At 40.7% G+C, this 22,638-nt stretch overlaps 1 protein-coding gene and 1 long non-coding RNA gene across 5 annotated transcripts in view; one reads left to right on the top strand and one right to left on the bottom strand.

Moving 5' to 3' along the window:
• Positions 1–1,371: 1,371 nt before the first annotated feature.
• The window catches only part of LOC103877681, a 35,007-nt gene continuing 13,740 nt past the window's right edge, over positions 1,372–22,638 (bottom strand). For 3 of the 4 annotated variants that reach the window (XR_004177472.1, XR_002517097.2, XR_002517096.2), the window contains 2 exons: positions 19,356–19,569; positions 1,372–10,916 (listed from right to left, as the gene is read on the bottom strand). This is a non-coding gene — a long non-coding RNA (uncharacterized LOC103877681). The remainder of the gene's footprint in view (positions 10,917–19,355; positions 19,570–22,638) is intronic. The other variant, XR_004177471.1, reaches the window with a different exon arrangement.
• OVCH2 (ovochymase 2) lies at positions 4,214–20,902 on the top strand. The gene is made up of 15 exons (XM_003910264.5): positions 4,214–4,301; positions 5,935–6,044; positions 6,822–6,913; positions 8,280–8,452; positions 8,799–8,894; positions 9,135–9,286; positions 10,098–10,287; positions 11,747–11,770; positions 14,074–14,164; positions 14,288–14,412; positions 15,133–15,273; positions 15,654–15,784; positions 18,838–18,931; positions 19,447–19,578; positions 20,820–20,902. Exons 1-15 carry the CDS (start codon positions 4,214–4,216, stop codon positions 20,900–20,902), a joined length of 1,722 nt encoding a protein of 573 aa, XP_003910313.1.

The raw sequence follows: 22,638 nt of genomic DNA, 5'->3' as shown, positions 1-22,638 counted from the left end.
TTTCACTAACTACCAAAGAATTACCCCATATGCTGTTATCTATATTTTACATATGAGGAATACAAGGATCTAATGGCTTGATGGACTTGCCCAAGGCTACACTATTAGTAAGTGTTGCAGTCTTGATTTCATTTATGGTTTTTTAAAAAATTATTGATGCCCTACCCTTTCTATGATGCTATCATGTCATCTAAGCCCTTGTCACTTTTTCTGCATGCTTTTTATTTTTCTCTGGCAGGTCAGAGGATTTGGTTCAATTTTGTCTTTTTCTTTTTGGCTTCCACCAATCACTAGCTTCAAAATTGACACAAAAGAAAGAAAGAAAGATGCATTTGCTAAATTTATCTTCTCAACTGGCCTCCTTCACCACTTCATAATTGTAAGAGTTACCTTTTTTATTGTCCTAAACTACCTCTTTTTTTCTGGCTGTTCTCACTCATCTACATCTCCTGCTAACTTCCTTTCTCCATCATACCATGAAAATTTTGTCTTCATAAAAACTGGTATCTTGGAGACAAGCTACAGAGGCTGAAGCATAACACATCAAGTTCTCACCAAGAATTTGGGAGCTAATTATAACTCTTCCAAACTGACTCCTATACAGCTTCCTTTCCCCTATTTTCTACATGCCTGTGTGTGAATTTTTTTGCTTTTGCAGACACCGACTCAGACAAATCCCTACACAATTTTCCTTCTATTCCCTCTCATTCCTGGCCAGCTCACTTTTGCCTAAGTTTGTTTCTTTGCTATCTATCTCCTGTGCTTAGTATGTATAGGAACTTCCCCACTCTTCCTTACCCCAGTATTCCTGAAATTCCTGGGTATAACTAAACTTCTTTCTGGAGTACTCTCATTTCTATTCTAAGACTCAAATGGAGAGAAGGGGCAAGGTGCTCCTTCCTTTGCACAATTCACAGCATCCCTCAGTTCCAAATCATCTCTTCCCTTTTAAAATTTATTTTTAAAAAAATACCCTTATTGTGTTTGATTATCCTTAAGGCATTCTCATATTGTTCTTAATTATTTTACACTTCAACTTACCTTGCATTTGCCTTTAGTGTCATCTATTAGTTGCAACAGGGAATATGCAGGTTTTTATAAAGGAGGATTCAGTGATTCCCACTTAGGGATTGGATTAAGTGGGCAGCCTGAGAACATACGGTGTGTCCTGCTCCTGCTCCAAATTTATGATAAGAAGAATGTATTAAATAAATGAACTCATAGCAGTGCTGGAAAACCTGAAAAAGGAAAGCACTTTTCGTGGTCCCAAATTATGAATATTCCTAGAAAGATTAAAAAGTAGATGGAATTCAATTAAGGAAAGAACCACAACCTCACATCCCCGTTAGGAGAAAACTGCTGAAAAAGTTCTGGAGTAGACCCACTCCAATTTATTCCAAGTAAGAACCAGTTGGTGTTTTCCCCTGGGAGGGAGATGTGAGGGGACATTTGGGCCCATGGAGCAGGGCAATTCCAGGTGGCTGGAAACTTCAGGGGGAATGAGAAGCAGACAGGTCGAGAAACCGAGTTCCTGGGACTGTCTACCAGACAGTACATTCTGTTACTTTCTCTGGGCCCCTGGGGGTGGCTGAGAATATTCCTGGTGGTGAGTGTTTATGGCACTATTGATCAAAGTTGAGGCTGTCAACACAGAAAAAAAATTATGAAGGTTTTTTGAACCTCAAATGTGAGGATTGATCCAGGAAGACACAGCAACAAAGTTGGAGGTGTTCTGAGGTCTGTCAGAAGGTGAAAGGTTTTGATGGAAAAATCTGAAAAAAGAGAGAGGGAATTCCTCATACTGTAGTCATTCTCTTTTCATTGGAAGGTACAATACAGAAGTTATAATCATTAGCTATGGATTATATCACAGGGTTATAGGAACACATTAAAGTCACAGCTCTGCAATCAGTAAAATACAGAATGTAGAAAATGCTAAAGGACTAAATAACCAATTCTTTCAACAAAAATAATTGCACAAACAAAAAGAGAGAAGAAAGTTATGGCTTTAAGAAAAACAGAAGATATAACAACTAAATGAAATAGGTAGACCTGGGATTTTCTAGGTATAGAATCATATCATCTGTGAAGACAGAGAGTTTTGCTTTCAGGATAAATTTTGATACTAATTTCGCAACTTGGGGATATACAGACAGAGAAAACAATATATTTGAATCCCAAATCCATGTTTGGTGCAGACTTTGGTCCAAAATTCCCAAGAGAGATTTTTTTCCCCTTTAAAAGATTTAATAGTTTCATGTATAAAAAATTGATTTTATACTACCATGCCAAGCAACACTTTAATATAGTCCTCTCTGTAAGTAACTACAATGTACAGTTATTATAGTTCCTATCCAAACTCTGGGAGGGTTGAATAGCTGGCCTTACAAAAACGTAGTGTCTTAGAACCTGCTGCACCACATATGAAGAGCAAATATTTTAACAGCAAGGGGGCCACATTTTAGCCCCTTAAGAGATGAAAGTAACAAACTCTTAATGACCAGCTTCATGTGGTGAAGAGTGTGTTGATGTGTATTGACAGTTGTGGTGATGCAAGAGCTTGAAGCAAATATCCTCTCCTGAAATTAAGGAGTAAGCAAGAGCTCATCATATTTCTGTGTGACAATCAATAAAAATGCTCCACTCCCACATTACAGAGGAAAACTCATCATTTTTTCAGTATAGAGTCAAATTTTATTGTCCTATGCTATGTGGCTACTTTAGGCTTGTCAAGTTTGGTGCATCCTAGGCCCACGCTAGGTCTTTCTGCACTTTTGACATTAGCAGTACCAACTTTTAGACAGAATATAGTGAATTTGGGATCAGAAAGGTCATATTCCTAGTCAAGTTGCTCTTAAAAGTGATTGATAAAACACAATAGCAATCTAAAGAGAGCTTACTGTCAAAGGAAGATTGAGACTTTGTTTAGGGCTTAGACATTGATTGATTACCTCTTGGGGCTATCACTCCATACCAATAGCCAAAAATGCTTGGCATCAGGATTACAGTAGTTGTAGACAAAGCCTCAATAGAGGTTTGAGTTTCGTTTCTTTCCATAAGGCTACAGTCTAGACTAGTGTACCTAAACATGTAGTGCTTACAAATGTTAGGTTTTACAACTTCTCTGTTTTGCATTTATATTATCTGTATGTGTTGTATTTTCATACTTTTTTTTGTACAAAGACAAAAGTTGCCAAAAGGAAATTAAGAGTTTTTGGGTTGACATTTGTTATTTTTAGTGGGTAACTTATAAAAGTTGACAGAAAAATGTTATATTTCTATGTGGTCATAGATGGCATTGACAATCCTACAAATATTTCTCACACACTGACCATGTGCCCAAAACTCATTGAGGAAAGAGGAGGATGTACAGGTCATCATAGCCACTTTACTCCCTCAAACATCTACCAAGCATAGAAGTAAAGGAGATTTAGTGTTTCCCTTCTACACATACAAAAATGATAGGGGAAGGCAGAGTCACAAATGCCCCAATGGACAGTATCCTAGATGACTTTCTAATAGCAGGGCTTCCTGAGTGTGACACCCAAGTATCTTTCCACTTCTCTCCTTCACCAACATATGTTTATAATAATCGCATAGTTACATTTGCAAAATAAGATAAATAAAAATATTTTAGAATATTGGCAGGGCGTGGTGGCTCACACTTGTAATCCCAGCCCTTTGGGAGGATGAGGCAGGCAGATCCCTTGAGCCCAGGAATTTGAGATCAGCCTGGGCAACATGATGAAACTCCGACTCTAACCAAAAAAAATTATATACATTTGGATGGGTCGTTTGCAAAAAAGTAGGGACGTGTACCCTTGTAAACAAGGACAACTTTGATAGTCAATCCTTTTATAGAAAGTAGTAAGCTCTACAAAGGAGCAGGTAATGTTTGCAAATGCAAACCTTACATGCTAACCACTTTGCTAGCCAGATACACTCTGGAGGAATCAACTAATTGATGTAGGTGTAATAGGATATGTAATATTGTTTGATCAAGACTTTGCTTCTGTGGTTGTTTCTCCACGTCTTGCAAAAGATCTTTGCGAAACACTACATTCAGTAACATCAGATGGACATGCTTGATATACCAAGTCTTGGTTAATGAATAAACTTGTTTTAAATTGGCTTATTGCTGGTCTCCCAAGGCTTCCTATTTTTCTTTGCTGTCGTCTCTCTAAAATTTCAGGGGAAAACTGTGAGTCTCAAAATGCTTATAAGCAGGAACAAGCTGATTTTACTACTAGGAATAGTCTTTTTCAAACAAGGTAAATCTGCAACTCTTTTGCTCCCCAAAGGTAAGTTTCAAATGAACTCTATAATTACCTTTGTCTGAAACTTTGATGACAATGGACATCACAACTCCACTCCATGTTTCTTTGGGAAAATAGGAGAAGCAAATATATTTTGGTTATCTAATTGTTTTTAAACAATGATTTCGGACTTATCTCCTGCAATCAGCATAGGACACAGGGTGAAACATTTATAGAATGCAACTAATGTATCCAATTAAGTGAACAATCCCTGTTTTCTTCACTTAGTTTCCCTAAGTGAACTGAGATTGTTCACTTACTTGGACCCATTACATAATCCCATCTTCATTCATAGAGCAAAGTCTGGAAATCAGCATGGATTTGGAAGCATTTTTAATCTTTTGCAAAATCATCTTGCTGAGAAATATGAAGTATGTTCACTGTAGTATATTGTAAATGGTCTTTTTTTCCCTTTCAACTAACTTAAGCTGAAAACAGTTCTTGGCAGACTTCTCCTTGGTCAGACTTGTGCCAGCCCTGAGAATCAACATGTTTTCTGACTTTACTTTAGTGAATTCGGGAAATTGTAAATTTTGTATTTAAAGTATTTATGACTCATTTGACTGAAACAGTTAGAAAATAAGCTTTTGATCCAATGTCATCCTGGCATTGGGTTCAGGATCAAAACACTTATTGTTACATTCATGCTCTGCCATTATTCAGCTGTGCATCTCCTTGATTGTTAGTTTTCTCATCTGCAATGTGGGGATAACAGTGTTTCATTTATAGGCATAGAGTGGCGTTAAACGAGAAGCTGTATGAAAGAGCTTTGAATACTTTAACATGTTGATGTAAATAGCTATGCTCTTAAGGATGTGTTCTCAAGAAAAATCATTTGTTCGTCCACCCAGTGTTTCTAAGTGCTTACTTATGCCAAGAATTAAGCTAAACCTTAGAAATGCAGAGGTGAATAAGGCAATTTTTTTTCCCTCGAGTAGTTCATCGTCCAATGATGGAGACAAATAATTCATTATCACAATTCTGCATGACAAGAACTATAAAAGGGGTGAAGAAAGCGTGCTACAGAACACAGGGGAGAGGCAACCCCACTTTGAGGAAATCAAGGAAGACTTCCTAGTTGAGGTGATCTGCAAGCTTAGGAATAAGAATTACAGAACTTATGTAGGCAGTGAAGCATGGTGATTATGAAGCAAGGCTAGTTCTAATCCTCCTTCGAAATATGGAAAAGGATGACCTCCAGGAGGGACAGAAGATGTGCCATCCTTGAGTTACCAGGTGGTGGTAAACATCCTTAATCTAGCCTATCCCTTGGCTGAGGAGTCAGAAAACCCATTGAGGGCAAAGAAATAAAAACAACTTTTTCAGGGATAAAATATTTTACATAAAGAGAAAAGAGGTTTTTCTTCTATTACTTAGCAAACCTCTATCCAAGTACTGACTTGTGAATCAGGACACTTCACTCCACTCTCCTTAAATAACCTGTCACTTTCCATTCCTCAAAAGAATTAAATCCAATAAAGATTTATTGATATCTGACTGTGTGCTGGGCACCATACACTATAGTCTCAGACTCAGTTTCATGGGTGAAATAGTGAAGATATTACCTCAATCCTAGAAGCTATCTAATCATTTAACGTTTGTTTCGTTTTTTTCTCAGCTCCCAGTTGTGGGCGGAGTCTGGTTAAGGTACAGCCTTGGAATTATTTTAACATTTTCAGTCGCATTCTTGGAGGAAGCCAAGTGGAGAAGGGTTCCTATCCCTGGCAAGTGAGTCTCAAGGACTTCTATGCATCAGGAACTGTGCTAGATTTTATGGTTATAGATATTTCTAAGGTTAAGTTTATATCTTTGAGGAGCCTACAGCCTAGTTGGGTTGAAAGACACAGGATAGTCATCATGGCATGTGATGAATGTCATAAGAAAAAGTATTTACTTGTATATAGTAAATCATTTTAGAATCAAGTCAAATATCGCAAATAGGATAAGCAAAAATTAGAATGTATATTGGAGCGGTAGGATAAAGAAGAGGCTTGAAGAAGCTATAGGAGTCAAAGAGTTAGGAGTATGAGAAAAGTGGTAGATCCAAACAATTTTCCTAAGAGGCTTAGAGAAATTGGAGCATGTGTTGAAAGGCTCCCCAGCCCTCACCTTGCCTTTCTTCCAAACCTCTTCAGCTAGACTCTGCTATATCTTATACTCTTTTGTCTTCATTCACAGACACTGTTCATATTGTTAGAGCAACAGGTCTGCGTCAACAGTGTTATAAAAATAAGTAAACACATCCCAACACTTCTAACTATTACCTCTGTTGACACATACTTACAGCCAATCATCTCAAATTAACTACCTCTCATCTAGACCAGGGTTGCCAGCACCACTCTTCTTTCTGAGCGGTAGTGTGTGAACTTTATCTTCTCACAGTTCATGATTCTTGATATTTACGAGTGAGATATCTGAGTCTGGTTTTGAGAATAGGCTTCATCACCATGTTTAGGGGGATCCCAGAGCATGAACTTGCTTTCATTTAAGGTATTTGCATTTTAGGTGTCTCTGAAACAAAGACAGAAGCATATTTGTGGAGGAAGCATAGTCTCGCCACAGTGGGTGATCACGGCGGCTCACTGCGTTACAAACAGGTAAGAAAGGCCTAGCCCATGGGTGAAGATCAGACCACCATTTCCTCTCCTTTGGAATTATCAGCAATAGCTCTATTAAGACATGGACCTGTGTGATGGGTGAGTATTGCTTTAATAGAGGAACATCCTAATTGCATGACACAAATGGGGCTGGGTGACATTGTCAGGTGGCACTTGGTCAATGACACATATTCTTTTCAGAGGCAAAATTCGTTTTTACTTAAAATAACTGGAAGTTAATAATAGTATCCAAATCAGAAAAAAGAGCATTATAAAGAAGGATTTGTGAGAGTTCTCTTCTAGTTTTCTTAAATTTCAGTGAAAAAATATCTAGTTCATTATGCATCTGAAGAAATGGATAAAAGAAAACAAAGGGGGTCCAGTAAAATAGAAAGTAGGCTCCCTGTCTTCTTTCCCATTGATCCTGCCTCTCTGGGATTCAACCCAACAACTTCCCTTTACCCACTTTCTTGTGTTATCCAAATATCCTATTATTGGCTATGTTCTGGGCATGTACTAGGCTGTAATCAAGATCATGTTCCCATATAGTCATTCTTTCATTTCAAGTCTGCAAACATTTCCTGGATGTTTACTTTGTGCTAGATACCAAAGACACCAAAATGACTAAGACATGATTTCTGCCCCCAGAGACTTGACTTTTCTTTTAAAAAGAGTCAACCGATCATCTCACAGCGATGTGGCAAGTGGTAGGTAAGAGAGACATTATGTGTTAAGTTAGGTACCTAATTTGGCCAAAAGTCAGGGAAGTATACCCAGAGAAAACATGCCTTTTTCAATTTTGTATAGAAGCATCACTTCTGGGAATGAAGGGTCTCAAACGATGGCAGGCTGAAGTCTCTATCTATCTTAATGCATCCCACCAAGTTCCTTTCAGATAACATTAGTTAGTTATAACACAGTCTGTGCTTTATAATATACACTAAGCATAGGATCTCTGACATTGAAGTAGCATGCTTACTGGGAATCACAAATCATTCCAAAAGGATCTCACTGATATTAGGTCAGGTCAACCTCCCAGGGTAGCTGAATAAACTCCCCTATAGCTGTAGAGACCTGAACTACAATGTATGTGTCTCTCTAGATATTTTCAAATAACATTGCAAAGTATTAAATTCATCATATCCTTGGCTCTATATGAACCCACTCTTCACGAGTCCTCTACTGGAAGTTGGAATCTCTGAATTTTTTTCTAACAGTGCTGGAATTATTCTCACTTTCTCTGCTCAGCAGCCTCACACCCCATATTTTTTATCCATACCATTTTAAAGAAGCCAGTGTGTCAACCATTGCAACTGTATTCAGAAGCACAATGAAATTCATTCATTTTACTGTTTGCTTTCCATAGAAACATTGTGTCAACTTTGAATGTTACTGCTGGAGAATATGACTTAAGCCAGACAGAGCCGGGAGAGCAAACTCTCACTATTGAAACTGTCATCATACATCCACATTTCTCCACCAAGAAACCAATGGACTATGATATTGCCCTTTTAAAGATGGCTGGAGCCTTCCAATTTGGTAAACATTTGAGGATCGTGTTGAATTGTCTACCCCAAATTCTCTATAACCTCTGTGCCATAGCACATTTTCTGCAGTATATGTTCTGGGTCATGCCCTTTGAGACAGGGATTTGGGCTTGGGGGTCCTACCTGAAACTCTTTTTGCTTGTGGTTCTGGAGATAGCATTACATGGAGTCAGGAGAGGGTTTTCTTGATCTGACAAGTAACCCCTGGAGGTGCCAGGCAAAGCTATCACAACTCTTATGAGGTCTTTAGGGGACCACCTGGATACCAACTGGTAAGTGGCTTTATAGTGTCCTCTCCTCCATGAATAAGACAAGCCCTACCTTGCTCTTTTCTTCAGACCATTTTGTGGGACCCATATGTCTTCCAGAGCTGCGGGAGCAATTTGAGGCTGGTTTTACTTGTACAACTGCAGGCTGGGGCCGCTTAACTGAAGGTAAGAACTTGTGTGCCATACCTCTTAGGCAGAGGTCAGAACTTTCTGATGGGTAATCAGAAAATGGAATTTTTAATCAATTTTTTAAAGACAATTGTGCATACATTTTTAAAGATAGAGAATGCCACATTGTACTTAGAAATTCAAGTCTTTCCAAGTGACACAAACACAAATGATGCATCTTCAACTCAGAAAGGGTGAAAGAGTTCCTGCTGGGGCTTCCATCTCTATGTTTTTCAGATGGCGTCCTCTCACAAGTCTTGCAGGAAGTGAATCTGCCTCTTTTGACCTGGGAAGAGTGTGTGGCAGCTCTGTTAACACTAAAGAGGCCCATCAGTGGGAAGACCTTTCTTTGCACAGGCTTTCCTGATGGAGGGAGAGACGCATGTCAGGTGGGTGGGAGCTGCGGGGCTGTCAGGCCCCAGGCAAGGCTTGCCTTGGTTTTGTTTTCTTCTAGTTTTCTTAAATTCAGTGAAATTTAATTTAATTAGAAAGTATATTGGAGAGGTAGAATAAACAATAGTCTTGAAGAAGCTATAGGTGTCAAATAGTTAAGAGTACGAGAAAAATGGTAGATCCAAACCATTTCCCTAATCAGGCTGCAGGAAGACTGATCCCAGGTAAGGCAGGAATCTGGAAAGAAGGGTTAGGAGTACCAAGGGAGGTTAGGTCAAAATAAAGGGACAGTGGAAACAATCTGTTTTTAGCAGGAAGTGTGATTTAAAAGAAGTCTTCTGCTTTTCCCAAAAGACCAAATAACAGAGATAATGCCAAGAATGAACCCGGGGTTCTCCCATTCCTGAAGGATGGCTGACTCTTTTCTATTTACAAGTTTCCAGTTTGTGGACGTTGGAAACTTTACACTTTGCCTCCATTCTTCCTACTAACCAAGGCCTGAAGTCAGTCTCATTGCTGGCCAAGACTTCTCTGAGTCTGCAGCGTGAGATAAGAGAAAGAAGAAAGTCTGCTACTTTGATGAAAGCCATCGATGAGGAAAAGGGAGGTGGGATTGTTGGGTTCCAGTGATATTTGAGGATCATATGGGAATTGTGCTGGGATCTTCAGACACAGGACCCTGAGTCTAAATTATTAGAAGTGAAGAAATGACATTGATCCTCCTCCAGCATCGTTGTGAGGAAAAAGTGAGCACTTTGGGGCATAGACACTGACAGTGGTGCTAACAGAGGCTTTTTCCCTCTGCAGGGAGATTCAGGAGGTTCACTCATGTGCCGGAATAAAAAGGGGGCCTGGACTCTGGCTGGTGTGACTTCCTGGGGTTTGGGCTGTGGTCGAGGCTGGAGAAACAATGTGAGGAAAAATGATCAAGGATCCCCTGGGATCTTCACGGACCTTAGTAAAGTGCTTCCCTGGATCCACAAACACATCCAAACTGGTAACTAAGCCATCACACAAGGTTAAGAAGCTGCAATTCTGCTAGGGTCAGAGAGAGCATCATCTGAGTCTTGGCAAATCAGAACACCTGAACAGACAGGCTCTACCTCTGTTCTCAGTGTAGCACACAAGGATTGTGAGATTTACCAAGTCTGAATAAAACAAGAGTAAAATATGGTATGTGGAGCAGCATGCAAATTTTCAATGAAAAATGAATCCATCTATCCTAGACTTTCTCAAACTGGCCTTTAATTGAAACTATCTCAGTTGATCATATGCTTTCACCACTTACTTCTGAACAAAATCCAGCAAACTATAACAGATCAGTAGTTATCAACCAGGGGCAATTTTGCCCCCAGGGACAGTATCAGGAGACATTTTTATTGTCACAACTGGCAGGGCTGAGGAGTGGCTCTGGTGTCCAGTGGATAGGGGCCTTGGATGCTGCTAAACATCCTACAAAGTACAGGACAGCCTCCCACAACAAAGAATGATCCCACCCAAAAGGTTAATAGTACCCACATTGAGAATCCCTGGCATAGATCCAGGTATAGTAAGTCTGAGAAAGCCAGGATGTACATGCAGCCAGACCTCCATATCTGCAGGTTCACCATCAGCAGATTCAACCAACTGTGGATCAAAAATATTTAGAGAAAAATAAAATGATAAAAATAACAATACAATAATAATGACAATACAAATTTTTAAAAGTACAGTATAACAACTACTTACATAGCATTTCCATTGTCTTAGGTATCGCAAGTACTCCAGAGACAATTTAGAGTGCTGCATAGGGGAAGACATGCCTAGGTTATCTGCAAATACTATGCCGTTTAAGGATTTGGACATCCTCAGATTTTTGGTATCTGCAAGGGTTCTGAAACCAACCCCCCACAAACATTGAGGGACAAGTGTATACCCTTATGATAGACTGACTAGTGAGCTCATTGCAACTTCTTTGCTACCTCCAAATCCAACTTAATTGTTTTCTTATCTGGTGGCTTCCAACCTCAAAAAGGCCTTTATCCTCTTCTAAAGAAGTTAATTTAAATTAAGTTTAGTAAGAATTTGAGTTTGTTTTCAAGTGTATTGTACAGTGGCAGGTATCTGAGCCCTCAAAGTTTTACCTATTTAACCCAGCAACTCTTTTATAGTTATGGACAAATTATTTCCATCTCTAGCCTCTGTTCTTATGTAAAATGACCCGCTTGCTCTGTGAAATCTCCAGTTAATTACTGTTTCTTATTAGCCCACTCAATAAAGAGAATTAAATCATTTTAAAACACCAGAGCCCCTTTCCTACTTTATCCATTTATCCCTTCCCTTCTTTCCACAGATTAGATTTTTATTAGTTGCATATTGACTTAAAAATCTCTTCTGCGCCAAGGAGATGCTAACTTCTTGAAGTATTGTTCAGGATACCACAGGCTTTCAATTGCATCTTTCTTTTTCTTTCCCAGGTAATCAGAGAAAGAGCTCCAGAGGTGGGTATTCCTTGCAGGCTGCTCCATCGGGAGCACAAATTAACATGTAGCACTTCTGAATGTCAGTTCCTAAAGTCTTCCTCTCCAAGAGCGCGCCATGCTCAGTAGGTCTAAAACTACCACCTGGAGCACCTACAGCCATTCCCAGCCAGTCCAGGCAAGCCCATGCCGGGCAGAAGCCCCCGTTGCCCTCCCATTTCATTTCTTAGCAATCCAGAGCTCTGTCCCAATTCAGTCAACCTTTGCCAAACACTAGCTTGGAATCAGAGACTCAGGGAAACAGGGCAAGGCAGTGCAGATGTGGTCAGTAAGCTACATGCCTTGCCCTGAAAGTGTCCCTACTTATATAGGGTCTTATCCCCTTTGTTCCGTTGCGATCCTGCAATGAATTCACTCTGTGACTTTGGGTGAGTCTTTTCCTAAATCTGGCCCTCATCCATAAAGAAAATGGTATGGGCCAGATGGTCTCTAAGACATTTTAGTTCAAATCATCAGTGGTTCTTTGAACCTGTGGAAAGATCTACAAAGAGCAATATAGAAAAATAGTACCCTGAGCCGGGCGCGGTGGCTCACGCCTGTAATCCCAGCACTTTGGGAGGCCGAGGCGGGCGGATCACAAGATCAGGAGATTGAGACCACGGTGAAACCCCGTCTCTACTAAAAATACAAAAAATTAGCCGGGTGCGGTGGCGGGCGCCTGTAGTCCCAGCTACTTGGGAGGCTGAGGCAGGAGAATGGCAGGAACCCGGGAGGCGGAGCTTGCAGTGAGCAGAGATCGCGCCACTGCACTCCAGCCTGGGCGACAGAGCGAGACTCCGTCTCAAAAAAAAAAAAAAAAAAAAAAAAAAAAAGAAAAGAAAAATAGTACCCTGAGAGCTCAGAGGAGTGAGAAGCTGCTTCTAGTTGAAAACAAATAAACTCACAGGGGAGCTCTGATGCACAGACATCTTTGAAGCTGTACCTTGAAGGAGGAGTAGGATTTTGTCAAGTGGAAATGGAATATGGGTAAAGAAAAATATTCCAGCTCAAGGAATCATCCTTATTAAAGGAAGGATCTTAAGGATGAAGACAAAAAAATATAGGGCATAAATCAGCTAAAGCAACAAAAGCATAGGGCATGTGATGAGGATTTATAAGGGAGAAGAATAGAAACATAACTTGAGATCAAACTATGGAAACTTAAAATGCCAGCCAAAAAAGTTTGGATATGATTGAGTAATAGAAAGCTGATTAATTAGATAAGCAGATTTGAACTATAATAGCATAAGAACAGCATGTAGGGGATGGGTTATGAGGGGACGAATGCATGGACATATGAAATTCTGCATTAGTTTGAGAGACAACAAATGAAGGCTTGAACCAAGGCAATGTCCACAGAATGAAAAGGAAGGAATAGAAACAAGAAATGAGGATTGGGAGCCAATTAGATGAAAGGTTGTAAGGAAGAAGGAGGAGGAGAAGATAGTATCAAAGTTTTGAGCACTAGAGACTAAGAAAAGGGTGCACAACAATAATAAAATCAGAAGTGGGGGCAGTTTTGCTGACCCAAGGAATTCTATTTGTAGCATATTGAGTTCTGAGGGAGACATCTAAGAAACCATCATAAAAAATCAGGTCTGAAGTTCAGAAATGTAGAGATGACATCTGAAACGGAGTGTATGAATGAAACTGGTCCAAGGGATCATAGAGAGAGAGCATATGAGGATGAAGGCTAGAACCTGGGAAATACCTGCACTTATAGAATAAAGCATGAGGTCAGCAAAAGAAGAGTGAAGGGCCAGAGGTGGCTCATGCTTGTAATCACAGCAATTTGGGAGGCCCAGGTGGGAGGATCGCTTGAGTCCAGGAGTTCAAGACCCAGCCTAGGCAACAAAGTGAGACTCCGTCTCACGAATAATTTCTTCAAAAAAATTAGCCGGGTGTGGTGGTGTGAGTCTGTGGTCTCAGCTACTCGAGAGGCTGAAGCAGGAGGACTGCCTGAGCCTGGGAAGTTGAGGTTGCAGTGAGCTGTGATCGTGCCACTGCACTCCACCCTGGGTGAGAGACTGAGGCCCTGCCTCAAAAATAAAATAAAAAGAAAGAAGAGTTAAGGAAAGAAAACCAATCATAGAATTTCAAGGTTAAGCAGGATCTAAAAGGAATCAAAAAGGCATCATGGAAGCAAAGACAGGAGAAGATTTCATGAAGAACAAAGAGTACATCAAGAAGAACCAGGAGGCTATGGTGTTTGCAGCTTCTAGAGGGAGGGGCTGTTGTGGTTAGCTGGCACAGCTAACCCTGACTCTCCTGGCTTTTCCTCCCAGCCAGGTGCAGTGAGCAGGATGTCACAGTCAGCGGGGCTGAGGGGGAGCTGCACTTCCCAGAAAGCCTCCACCTATATTATGAGAGCAAACAGTGAGTAACCCCCTTTGCACTCCTCCTCCTTACTCCCACCTCCAGTCTGGCTGTGCCCACTAATTGGACTGTGATAGTCATTTTCTGTCTAGAAATAACACCCTCTCCATGATCTGCCTACAGATGGTGTGTCTGGACCCTGCTGGTACCAGAGGAAATGCATGTGTTGCTCAGTTTTTCCCACCTAGATGTTGAGTCTTGTCACCACAATTACTTGTCAATGTATTCTTTAGAAAACAGACCCATAGGTGAGTGGATTTTCACAGTGTCAAATGGAAACTGGTGCCAAGTGGGCTTAATGAGGCCTCATTATCTTATGTCTGGCACTGAGCCATCTGTAAATGCCACACTTTCTGACTTCAGCTTTGAGACTCAGAATTGGGAGTGGGAAGGAACCAAATATGAGCCTGGATGATGGCTGCAAGGTCACAGGGCAAATCTGCTTCCCATCAGACCAGGCTTCCTAGGCTCATTTGCCAGACCTGGTGTCCATGAGGAATAAACTCTAGATATAGTCAGGGCCTCTTAGGATCTCCAGACAGGTCACTGCTTTCCTAGCTGTGAAAATGACCTTTCCCTGCCTCATCAAGCTAAGAAGGGAAATACAAATAGACAACCATGAGAAGGAGACAGGTTACTTATAAGAAACAGAAATGGAATGGCGTTTCTGTGGTTTCTCAGCTGGAGGTGATGGACACATTTGGCAATGACTGAGAAGCATTTTTCAGTTGTCACAAGTGCAGGAATTGTCACTGGTAGAGGCCAGGAATGCTACCAAATATCCTACAAAAGATGCAGGATAGCAAGAACACAAAGAAGGTTCTGGCTCAAAATGTCAACTGTGACAAGACTGAGAAACTTAGGATTGGACTCCTGAAATATCACGGCAAATTCAGTTCTTCTTAAATCACTGAAGGGGGACTATTTTCTAGATTCTGAACAAAGAATCTTTTTTTCTCATCCTGCAGGAAAATTTTGTGCAGAAAGCCTCCCTTCATCCATTCTTGTTGGCTCTAATTCTCTAAGGCTGAAATTCGTCTCTGATGCCACAGATTATGCAGCTGGGTTTAATCTTACCTATAAAGCTCTTAAACCAAACTACATTCCTGGTAAAACCATTTACTTTTAACTACGTACTATCCCCACCTTCTGTAGAAGCTTAGGCCCCATAGGAATTAGGTGAGAGGCACGGATGCCTCTCCCAGGGCTCAGCTGGCTCCACATGGGAGAGGGGCACAGGCCAACTAGGGAACAGGGGGCAGTCTCCCCCTCAACCCTGAGTTCACCCTGCTAGCTCGTAGTGATTGCCATCCAAGTGAGTCGAGAGGGCCTGAAGAGTTCTGGAGAATCATGCACTATCTCTTTTCTTGTTGGCAGTGTCTGAAAATGCAATTGGTATGCATCATTTTCAGGAGACAGGAGGGAGAGCAGTGAGAATTCTTCTTTATTTGAATGGTGCCATCTGTTTGGACGTTTTCTTATGTTTCAGATTCAGGTTGCAGTTACTTAACTGTCCTTTTTGAAGAAGGCCTCATACAGAGTCTAAACTATCCTGAAAACTACAGTGACATGGCTAACTGTGACTGGATTTTTCAAGCTCCCAAACATCACCTAATTAAGGTATTGACTTTGGCTGTACTTACTTAGCTATGGTAAATTCACAAAACAGCTAACATAAGCACCATGAGGTCAGAGGTTTTATCTGATTTATTCACTGCTGTATTTGCAGTACCTAGAACCTGGCATCTGACACACAAAGCTGTCAATAAATACTTGCTGAATGATGGATCCGCCCAGTTTCCCCTGCAACTACACATTTTTCCACTAGATGACACTGTGCTCTTTACTTTTTGTTTAAAAAAAAAAAAAAGTGCTGCTTTAATCTTTGCATTGAATTAGCCGGGCACAGTGGCGGGCACCTGTAGTCCCAGCTACTCGGGAGGCTGAGGCAGGAGAATTGCTTGAACCTGGGAGACGGAGGTTGCAGTGAGCCGAGATTGTGCCACTGCACTCCAGCCTGGGCTACAAGAGTGAAACTCTTAAAAAAAAAAAAAAAAAAAAAAAGGAAATCTTTGTGTTGGTGACTTTCTTAGTCTATTCCAGAAACAAGCATTTCTTCCTTATTTATTAAACTGCTCACAAACACATTGTAAGTTATAGATAACAAAAGTCAAGGACAATCAGGCCAAAATCACCAAGCCTTTCAAGCAGAGAGGACAGAGCAAGCCTAGAGGAACCAGTGCAGATCAGGCTCAGGGAATCGCTGGTTTAAGAGGGTCTTAAGGTGTCCTGGAGTGGGCGGTGGAAGGCAAGGTGGAAGTCAATGTATGGAGGCCTTTGAACGTCTGGAAATGGAGTTTATTCCACATTTGATTAGCAGTGTTTGTGGTTACTTGTTTGTCCGTTAAACACTAATGGATCATCTGCAGAGAGATATCATCAGGGAGGTAGAAGAAAGACTGCAGTTAGGGTGAGATTGGAATGAGGCGTTTTCTTACAGGTCTTTCTCTTAAAATAATAATTGAAAACAAGACAGTGTAAGATGGAGAGAAAGGAGAGTAGAAAATAAAGGGGAGAGGAGTGAGGGATGATGAGACCCCAGCGTTCTCATGTACTTAAGAGATGGAAAGAGCTCTGAGATGTGGGAGGACCAAATTGGTGTGTTCTTGTGACAGCCTGGAATGCAGCCTTTAACTTAAAACACAAACCAAACAAAAAGATGTGACCAATCATTTGGATACCACACTAAGTTAGAACTTAAACAGATGAGAACTGAGGTGTCCAGTCCCCACCACACACCTCCATAAAAAGGGAGAATAATTAGACTGGAAATTGAACAATTGAGAGGAGTTTGGATTGGTGGTATCTGAAATATCATGTTAAGTCAGATGTTAATGGCAGAAAGAAGATCACACAGGTTTTATGAATGAGTGGGGAAAGATGATATGGAGGCAGCTGGTATAGATTTCTTTCTAAAAGTTCCTCAAACCTAAACAGAGTTGGGACAAAAATTTCAGCAGAATTAAGGAAAATTTGTTAGTGATGGAGGATAAAATTTAGGTTGTGAGCATGTTTCCAGGTGGAGGAAGAAGAGGAAATTTAGTTGAAAATCTGAAAATGCCAGAGCCAGAAGTGATTGAAAAATATCTCTTCAATAAATAAAGGTTGAGTGTTGTGCATCAGTGAAGTGATGTTCTCATACCCTGCCAGTGACAGCGTCATTTTGCAGAACTCATCTAAGATAGTAATTTGGAAATTGGTGTTACAAGTCATAGCAATATGCTCATCATTTGACTTGGAGAGAAAAGGGCCCTTTCTCAGAAAGTATCCCAGTAAGGGTTTAATAAATGTTTGAATGAATCCTATTTCTGATACATGTCCCCCTCCCCAAGCCTACCTTCACCATTAGTAATTATTTGCCTCCAGTTTTGTTTTATCCACACAGTCCTTTCTGCATCTCGCTCAGAGTCCGGGTCCCATTGAATCCTCACCAAACTATGTGTTAAAACTGGAACTCCTATTTCATCTGCCCTCTCTCCCAGCACTCTTCACTTCAAATTCAATTGGCTAGTGCTCACTAAACTGCTCCAAGATCACTCTTTATTGTTTCTTTGTTTCTCCTTCACACTGTTCCTTCTGTCTAGATAGTTCTCCCTTTTCCTGACACAAAACAAGTGTCTCATGCAGGGAATTATACAAGAGAAGAAAAAAAGTAAATGCATAAAGATATTCACTGCCAAGTTTTTAAGATAGCAAAAAATGTAGGTGTCAAGGATAGAGATAAATGAAATATTATGCTACCAATAAGCATCACGATTACAGAAACTATGAGAAAAAGTTTGTCATTATTTATTCTTGGTGAACCTAGGTTGATTCCAGGTGATCACCTTTGTTTTCTAGGTCATTACTCATCATAGCCTAATAATCTACTTGAGAATTTTGCTGAGGTTTACATTTAAGCTTAGTATCCAAAATCAACTCTCTCTAACTCATACAAGGATTTCCTTTTTCATGCACATTCATGAGGATTGCTACATTTGACTCTGAGCCCACTTATGCAAATGCTTTCAGTAGCTCAGATGATACTTTGTTTTATATCAGCAATTAGACTCACTCATATCTGTGCCTTATCAGAATTTTGCTGTGAGGCATGGAAATTTAGTGGCAACAGGACAGAGTAGGTGAGAAGAATAGCCAGATATATCCTGCTGGGTAGAAAGACATGGTCTCCAAGGGGCACAACAAATTTTAGTCTTGATTCAGGAGAACTAGGGGCTCAAGATGAAACATCAGGAACCAGGTGAACAACACTAAGATGTCCAGAGAAGCAGTTTTGTGTATATGCAATTAGTTGAGTGTCTAGTTGCTTCCAGGGAAAAAAATCCCCATGCGGTAGCTCTTTTAATCTCTTAGAGTCGCTAGGAAGCTAAAATATTTGCACAGTTTCCTGCCCTTTGATTCAGGCCATATCTGGTAGCTATTTCAAAAAGTTAGAGAGCCTGTGATATAGAATCCTTTTGTTGATAATCTGACCCACTCCTGAATACCCCATTAACTTTCTCATCTAAGGTCTTACTCTAGAACAAGTTGAGCAATTCAAATTTCTCTGCTGAATCAAAGTCAAGTAATTCATTCAGATTGTTTACTCTGCATGTAACTTCGCGTCTTCTCAGCTTTCATTTCAGAGTCTGGAAATAGAAGAAAGTGGAGACTGCACTTCCGACTATGTGACAGTGCACAGTGATGTAGAAAGGAAGAAGGAAATAGGTTAGGTTTGTGGCCCCTGAGCCTCAGCTCGCTCTGGTTTGCGTTTGGACCCAGTCTTGAGATGGGAACGAAAAGGAGACGGATCAATCTTCCTTCATCTTCCTGCACCACCTCCACCCCTCCCTGTGGTCTCACCATCACTCCTTTGTGTTCTTCATTATGGGGGCAGGAATAGAAAGAGGGAGAATCAAAGAACCACTGAAACAGAAATGTGAAAGGCCCATGAGGAAACTAGGAGTCAGAAGGGGGAAGTTCCATTGAAACAAGTCCTGAGGCTAGAACCAGTTCCCTTAACATCATTGAGTATGGGAGTGTTCGGGAGAGAAAACCAAATTGAAATGTCTTGGTGTTAATTACCTGTTTAAGGAGTGAGCCGCCTTCATTTTGAAAATGAATTGTGAAAAGCGTATTTCTCAGCAATTACCTGAAGGACAATTTTCTTTTTTCTTCTCTCCAATGCCATGGATATCTGCTGGGTGCTGGACAATGTCTTGCCTGGGCTGGCCTTCAACAAGCTCGGGTGTGTGGCTATGATGTCCCCACCCCTGTGCTGAGCCCCTCCAGCATCATGCTCATCAGCTTCCAATCGGATGAAAATAGGACCTTCAGGGGCTTTCAGGCTACAGTCTCCTTCATTCCTAAAGCAGGTAAGAAGATAGAGTCACCAACTCTTTGGTTCCCAGTTCTAATCCTTGTGATATGAATTAGAGGGCAGTCTTTAGAGCCCAACACGGAGACAGTCAATTCTCACTATCTTCAATAATTACATCCTATCAAGCCACCATGGACACTGAACAAGAGAATACTCAGCCATCGCTCCTAGGAAATGTACAGGGTTAGGTGCCTGCAAGGTACATTTTCATCAGCTGATCAGTACATAGACTTGTTTTATGTGTGTTTCTGTTTAAAGACATCTTATTTAATATATATTGTTGGTTCATTACAATGAATTCAGGGCCATTAAATTCATGACCAACAGCACTGTGACTCATGTCTGAACAAAGCTTAGATCTAACACGTGTGTTTTCTATGTGAGGCACATCACAGACTTTTGCACTTAGAAACACTAGATGGCACTTCAGCACTATGCTTGGGGCCATTTTAAACATTGAGGTCACCAATAAAAAGAACAGACTTGAAAAAAAAAAGTGCTACTAAATAGACCATGAAAAGGACACTTGTTTATAGGATGAGGGCTGAAGCAAAAAGGCAAAACATTGCCTTGTTTTACCTCATCTGGAAACATGTGTGTCTAACAACATGTATTTTTTGTCACTCTTCACAAGCCTATGAATGATCCTGAGAACAACATAAGTATCACTTCTGGAGCTGTAAATAATTTTTAGTGAGTAGGTGAATTCACATATATGGAGTTCACAAAGAACGAGTGACTGTATGTCTGAATCCTGGCCAATCATTACTAGATGTGTAATCTTAAGAAAGAGACATCTAAGACTCATTTATTTCAACCCTACTAAGGGAAAACAATGCATCCCTAATAAGAATGCAGTGAGGATTAAATCAAATAAGATACACTTGGCCACAAGCAAGTGTGTAATACATAACAGAGACATAGAAATATGAAGTATCTTCACCAGTTCCAGACCCTGGACATCTGAACTACCTAACCAGCTTCCTTACACATTCTCACACCCATGATTCTTCTTTCCAAACCCCACAAAGTCAGTTACCTGCTTTCCAAGTTGTTCATTCTTGTCAGTATTAAGCAGCTGCAGATGGCAAAGCCAAGTTATAGTTCAAATGCCCCACTCTTCATTTGAAATACCTACAGAGTCTAGCTGACTGAGGTGCCCCAGAATTCTAACAATAGCGTCATAAATCATTTTCTGATAAATCTTCAGCCCTGGCCATCTTTGTGGGAGCTGAGTAATTGTATCATACTTATACCCAATATACCCAGATTTAAACATCTCCGTATCAGAGGATGAATCAATGTTTCTGGAGACATGAGATGTGCCAAATGGACAAACCAATGTTTCTGGTAAGCTGTTTTGGGTACCAAGTGATACACACAGAGTATAATCCAGGGTTCAACTGGAGAAGCAGGTGATATAGATTTAATTACATCTTCCTCTAAAATATACTGGAGTCCTAACCTCCAGTACCCCAGAATGTGACCTTATTTAGAGACAGGGTTGTTACAGAGTTAATCAGTTAAAATGAGGTTATTAGCCTGGGCCCTAATCCAATATGACTAGTGTCCTTATTAAAAGGAGAAAATTGGAAGCAGAGAGACAAACACACACAGGGAGAAGATTGTGTAATGATGAAGGCAGAGGTTGGGGCAATACATCATCTACAGGCCAAGGGGTACCAGTAACTGCCAGTAAACACCAGAAGCTAGAGGAGAGGCTTGGAGCAGACTCCTCATCAGAGCCCTCAGACAGAGTCAACCCTGCCGACACCTTGATCTTGGACTTCTAGCCTCCAGAATTATGAGACAATAAATTTCTGTTGTTCTAAGCCACCTAGTTTGTGATACTTTGTCATGGCAGCCCTAACAAACTGATACACCAGAATTGGCTTATGCAATTCTGGGGGCTGACTAAGCAGGTAAATCTACAGGCCAGGCGGTCAGAAAGGGAAAATCATAGAAACACTGGAATTCCACAGCATAGGCTGAAGCTGTTCTTCACAGGCAGAATTTCTTCTCTCTTTTGGGGAAGCCTCAGCCCTGCTTTTAGGGCCTTCAAACTAATCAAGTCAGGTTCACCCAGATTATTCAAGATGATCTTCTTTACCTAGAGTCAAATGATTAGGAACTTTACTTACTTCTGCAAAATTTCGTTACAGCAACAATTAGATTAGTGTCTGATTTAATAACTGTGGGTTGTCACCTAGCCAAGCTGACATATCAAAAAAGCCATCACATGGAGCTTCATGGTATGTGGTCATTGTCCCTTTTGCTCAAAGCAACACTGGAATATTTCCAGTCACCAGAATACAAGTTTCCATCTCAAGTGAATAATTTAGTGGCAATGACTACTTTCTGTGCCAAATTGTGGTCTCATTCACAAGATCCCACCTCTGAAAAATAGCAAGTATATCACTATGTTCTAGTGCCAATGAGCATCGAGAAGTTCTGAGCTTTCCGTGTTCCTTGTTTGTCCATGACATCCATTGGCATATATGAGTGACATCTTGTCCCATGTGGAAAACACAGTTGTGAGGAGAGCAGGCAGAAGATGAGGTGGGGAAACTTTTATAGTTTGCCATTTTGATACTTTATCAGGAGAAAAGTCAAGCCCTTTATTTTTTATTTTTATTTTTATAAATTTTCTGACACATAGGACACAGAATAATAGAGAGAGTGGAGAATGAAAATTCCTTTTCCCGAGAAGGGATAAAAGCAGTTGGACTCTTTTTGTTCTGGCTTCTATGACAATGACCTCATAATGCATGGAAGCCCCGGGTAGAAAAATTTTTGTGAAGTGTGGCTGCAGTGATTCCTTCTCTTGGCCACCAGGGGGTACATTCAGCAAAGTCATTGCAAAGCACAGTATTTCCAAAGACCAAAAAAGAGAACTATCATAGCAGTAGCACATTTGAGGAGGGTGTGAGAGGTTGAAGATGAATTTAGTGTGTGCCTGTCAATTTACCTGTGGAATATCCAGCTGCAGATGTCCAGGAATTAAGAATCAAGCCTGGGATGGGGTGGTCTGGGAAGTAGCAGATAAAGGTGAGAG

The sequence above is a fragment of the Papio anubis genome, chromosome 12 (assembly GCF_008728515.1).
Source record: "Papio anubis isolate 15944 chromosome 12, Panubis1.0, whole genome shotgun sequence".
NCBI classification, from domain to species: Eukaryota; Metazoa; Chordata; class Mammalia; order Primates; family Cercopithecidae; genus Papio; species Papio anubis.
This window is presented reverse-complemented; position numbering and strand designations above follow the sequence as displayed.

What these genes read in the sequence shown, in the direction of transcription:
- OVCH2 (XM_003910264.5), top strand. Translation starts at nt 4,214, where the DNA reads ATGCTTATAAGCAGGAACAAGCTGATTTTACTACTAGGAATAGTCTTT. An exon ending in CTGGGGCCGCTTAACTGAAG is followed by an intron (nt 8,895 to 9,134) that starts GTAAGAACTTGT and finishes TATGTTTTTCAG; the next exon opens with ATGGCGTCCTCTCACAAGTC. An exon ending in CTCCTTCATTCCTAAAGCAG is followed by an intron (nt 19,579 to 20,819) that starts GTAAGAAGATAG and finishes GTGGGAGCTGAG; the next exon opens with TAATTGTATCATACTTATAC.